At 37.0% G+C, this 4,592-nt stretch overlaps 3 protein-coding genes across 10 annotated transcripts in view; 1 reads left to right on the top strand and 2 right to left on the bottom strand.

The window, feature by feature from the left end:
• LOC111493118 (DNA-directed RNA polymerases II, IV and V subunit 11) overlaps positions 1–4,592 on the top strand; it is a 15,255-nt gene that overhangs the window by 1,851 nt on the left and 8,812 nt on the right. The gene's annotated exons all lie outside the window — the stretch shown is intronic.
• Positions 1,316–2,252, bottom strand: LOC111493115. Its single transcript, XM_023142733.1, has 3 exons — positions 2,114–2,252; positions 1,721–1,948; positions 1,316–1,623 (listed from the first exon to the last, which is right to left on the bottom strand). The coding sequence occupies exons 1-3, from the start codon at positions 2,165–2,167 to the stop codon at positions 1,483–1,485; spliced, it is 423 nt and encodes a 140-aa protein (XP_022998501.1). The 5' UTR covers positions 2,168–2,252; the 3' UTR covers positions 1,316–1,482.
• Positions 3,214–4,592, bottom strand: part of LOC111493074 (tRNA-dihydrouridine(20/20a) synthase-like) — a 5,950-nt gene continuing 4,571 nt past the window's right edge. For 4 of the 8 annotated variants that reach the window (XM_023142678.1, XM_023142676.1, XM_023142677.1 and 1 more), the window contains 2 exons: positions 3,690–3,770; positions 3,214–3,528 (listed from right to left, as the gene is read on the bottom strand). In XM_023142678.1, the coding sequence (XP_022998446.1) occupies positions 3,361–3,528; positions 3,690–3,770 (249 nt within the window). In that variant the 3' untranslated portion in view covers positions 3,214–3,360. The remainder of the gene's footprint in view (positions 3,529–3,689; positions 3,771–4,592) is intronic. The other 4 variants (XM_023142672.1, XM_023142670.1, XM_023142673.1 and 1 more) reach the window with 1 other exon arrangement.

Genomic DNA, 4,592 nt, shown 5'->3' on the forward strand with positions numbered 1-4,592 from the left:
TTTTTTTTTTTTTTTTTTTTTTTTTTTTTTTTTTTTTTTTTTTTTTTTTTTTTTTTTTTTTTTTTTTTTTTTTTTTTTTTTTTTGTGTACAGAATATTAATTATGGAATAAGGACAACTCACAAAGGAGTGGTTCAAATAAAAATATAATAATAATAATAATTTTTATATAACCCACTTACATGCTTAATTATATATCGTCGATAATAAAATTATTGGGATATTTTTTTTATAATATTAAATTAATCATAATTCAATATTTTTATCTAATAATTTAAATTTTTTATATATATATTATTGACCTCATTTCAATATAAAAATTGAGAAACATTATCTTATAAAAAATTTAAAATCAATTTCACACTACGATCAAATGTATCAACCGACAACTTAACAACAAAATTTAACTAACTTACGTTCCCTTAAAAAATGGTATATTTTCATTCTAATTATGTTTTAAAATACGGATACGAGAATGAGGAGAATGAAATCTGACCCGACTATTTCCATGCACCTCGACAAAAAAAGTTGATTCAATTTCTTTCGTTTGGGTTCGGTTCGATCTATCTTCCTGTCATCTACCAATTCACACTCAGTTTGACGTGGTTTACACAGTTCTTTAGATAAGTCAAAGCACTCTCCTTCCTTCTCCGCTCTTTCCCGACGAACCCGACTCGTGGGGGTGGGGGGAAAAAAATTACTACCACCACCAAATCATCCAAGAAAATATCCTAGAGTTTTCATGTGGGATACCCTCCCTAAATCCCTTGCTCCCATTTATTGAACATAACCAAACTAAGGGCCCACCGACCCCAAAGGGGACCCTAAAGGAAGGGGTAAGTGTCCTCAATCATTGTCCCAGCAGCACAATGATCGTCCAATAAAAGGGACCCATCCCTCCAACTATAGGGACGATCCTGTTTCACGTGTACATGTTCGGTCGGTGCATCCTCTTAAGACCCCTTTTTTTAGGACCCAAAAAAGGGGAAATTACCCTCCATCCCCAAATTTAAGTTCATTAGCTACCCGGGAAATCCCACTTCTCATCCTATTTCCCAAAATCCTCCCCATTTTGGAGGGAAAAAAGAGCACAAATCAAACCTAAGTTAACCCTACAAGCCGATGCCTCACGAATTTACCAAGATGACGAGAGTCCAAGAGACGAATGTATGTATGTGATATACCATATTGGTTGTGGAGGAAAACAAACTGCCATTTATAAGAGTGTAGAAACTTTAGACTTGAGGGAATCTTGAAAAGGAAAGTTCAAAAAAGACAATATTTGCTAGCGGTAGATATGGGGCGTCAATGTTTCATTGGAAGAGACCCATAAAAACGAAAATTTTGTCACAAACATGCTTACATATTCAAAAACCATCCAAATTTAATGTACATATTCAACAAAACTAGAACTAGCTCGTGAGCTATCTCGAGCTCGAAACATAATCGTTATCAAACGAAGGTTACAATACTATGATCAAGATCAAGATGGGTGACGATGTATTCCCTGCCCAGTCATGCACAATTGAACAAGTTGTTTAAAGCTTTTCTTAGGCTTCTTATCCTTTTCGACCATTATCATCTCTTTTTCCTTTTCTATCTCTCCCTCTGTTTGCAAACAAAGCTGAAAATTTCAATGAAAAAAATAATTAATAGAACACTAATTTTTGTTTAAAAAAAAAAAAAATATATATATATATATATATATATATATATAGTACCTTAAGGACTCTATCCTCGATATTGTCCATCCTCTCCACGAGGCTTCCTCGGAGTTCAGTGACTTTGACAACATGGTTGATCGGACGGCAGTGCTTCTCCAGAGTTTTTGGGGAAAGATCAACGGACGACGTTAGGTAATCGCTCGTGAGGGTCCCACTTGATGGAGTGGATGCACACGAGCTCTTTGGCGACTTCCCGCACCCTCTAATTTCCTCCAACCGCCTCAGCTATTTCACCCACAAAAAAAAAAAAAATCAATAAATAAATAAATAAATTTAAAGATAAATTATAATTACGTAAAATTAAAAAAGAAAAAAAGGGGACGGCCATTTTCTTGGCCATTTTCTTGGTCATTTTCCCGAGAAACAAACAAGAAAGCAAGCCCAACTCACCATATTATCGAGGCGCTCCAAGCGCGAGAGAATCGGTTCATCGGCCACACCCATTTTTCGTTTTCCCGGGAAACAAACACAAAATTCCCTTTTCAATCGATTCTTGGCCTTTTATAATTTTGCCTAAATGCCAAACAAAAAACATAAATAAAGGGTCTAGATGAAAGTTACAGGGGATGTCGGTTCTCAATGGTGCGACGTGTCGGATTTCCTAGAGGGAGAAAAGGATTGAGTGTGGACACGCGTCTCTGTGGAAACATGCAATCAATGAACGGAGGGCATGTGGGTGGTCACGTGGGTCTCAGCAATTTAATAATTAATTGTCATGCTATTGATGAACATTATCCTTTTCTCTCCTTGTACTGTATATTTAATAAATATGAAAAAAGAAGGGAAGGATTGTCTGCGGGCGTGCATAGCGTATTCACAACTTTGTGTCCAATCATTTATTGATGGGCCGAATTAGTTCGTTCATGGGCCAAAACAAGCCCAACAAAACATCTCGGAGCCCTAAAATAGCAAGGGAGTAATCTTCTAGTTCCAGATACCTCTTCCTTCCTTCCCTCCCCCGCCGCCTCCGGTCAAGCTGAGGCATCGCTAACTGAGTCCCGATGACGAAAAGTTTAGTAATCTGAACAAGTATGGAGTATGGAGTGTGGAGGCTTCTTCCATCACTGGCGCTCCCGATGCTTATCGCAGAGGTCGAGGAACCAGTTTCTCCATGAATTTCCAGGTAGATGCTAGGCCTACTGAGGGACTCTCACCGATCATTCGAAATCATTTCTGAAATGGAAATTTTCTTAATGCATTCTTTGAGATTTGGAATCGGAAGTAATTTTGATTCGAAATTTAGGACGTCGATGGCGATTTTTGTTAGTAGGTTTTAGGCGATCTGAATCGGAGATATTATAGGTGTCTTCTGTCGAACGATTTGTCGTTCTAGGGTTTGAACTTTGAATTTGAAGATTCCGGCCAAAAGGACTGGACCATTATCATCCCTAGTTTTGGACCAGCAGATTCTTACCACGTTGCATAGATATCCTCAGGAATCAAACACCTTGAGACTCTTGATGGTTGGAAAACAAAATGGCAACGAGTAGTGAGACAAGAAAAGCTTATAAGCAAGATGAATGACCAGTTTACAAGGGCAACTTCTTTGATTACCTCATCAATGAATTTGCAAAGAATAAGTGAAAATTGTATTCAAATGTTAGGCTGTTATACATGGCTTAAACAATGATACAAAATTAAGCCTCCAATAATACCTTTTGCTCTGTATCTTCATATGGAGGGGGCATCAAACTAAGTGTATTGACAAAAAGATCTTCACGTCCAGGTGGAGATTCTGCTACAGGAGCATCCAATATATAATCTGGAATTGCTACAAGTGTTTCATCGAAAAATGACTTGATGGTCTACAATGTCCAGTAGCAGTACACTTATAAGGTATCCAGTCAAGGTTCAATAAGAAGTGACTTTTGAAGGATAAAAAACTATGATAACAATGCAAGCGAAAAAAGTTGAAAATTTAATACTCCGTTTCGTATAACTAAAATTGAAGTTATATTTTACATACCTTGCAGTGCTGAAAAGCGGCATCGGCTTTACGCTTCCATGGACCATTCCCAGGATCTGTATAAAAAAGATGAAGCAAAGGCTGCAGCAGATAAAAGAGACAAGTTACCATACCGGGTGTTTGTGTGGCGTGGGATGCATTTTGCTAGAATAGAGTCAGTATTGATTAAGAGAGACAGAAATCTCATCTCAGAGGAATGGAAGAATTATATTATTTAGACAGGTGTAGAAATCTCTCTCTCTCTTTGTAGAGGTATTCTAAAAACGAAAAAGCTCGAAAAAAGCCCAAAAAAGACAATATCTACTCTTGGTGGGTTTGAATTGTCACAAATGGTATCAGAGTGAGACACCATGGGTTTGAATTGTCACAAATGGTATCAGAGTGAGACACCAGGCAATGTACCAGTGAGGAGACTAAGCCCCGAAAGGGGTGGATATGAGGCAGTGTGCCTGTAAGGACACTAGGTCTCAAAGCGGGTGGATTGGGGGGTCTCACATCGATTGGAGAAGGAAACAAGTGCCAACAAGGACGTGAAGATGTTGACCCCGAACGGGTGGATTGTGAGATTCTACATCGGGAGGCGAACGAAACATTCTTTATATGAATGTGAAAATTTTTTCCTAGCAGACTCATTTTAAAAACCTTGAGGTGAAGCTCGAAAGGAAAACCCCAAGGAGAGCAATGTCCGTTGGGCGTAGAAATCTCTTCCTAGTGCATGCGCATAAAAAAAAAAAACAATAAATAAATAAATATCACCTAAACTCAATTGAAAAGGTTCTGGATCAGTATAAAGCAATAAGATGACAGAAAAAAAAAAAAAAAAAAAAAAAAAAAAAAAAAAAAAAAAAAAAAAAAAAAAAAAAAAAAAAAAAAAAAAAAAAAAAAAAAAAAAAAAAAAAAAAA

This window comes from Cucurbita maxima, unplaced genomic scaffold (genome assembly GCF_002738345.1).
Source record: "Cucurbita maxima cultivar Rimu unplaced genomic scaffold, Cmax_1.0 Cma_Scf00018, whole genome shotgun sequence".
In the NCBI taxonomy this organism is placed as follows: Eukaryota; Viridiplantae; Streptophyta; class Magnoliopsida; order Cucurbitales; family Cucurbitaceae; genus Cucurbita; species Cucurbita maxima.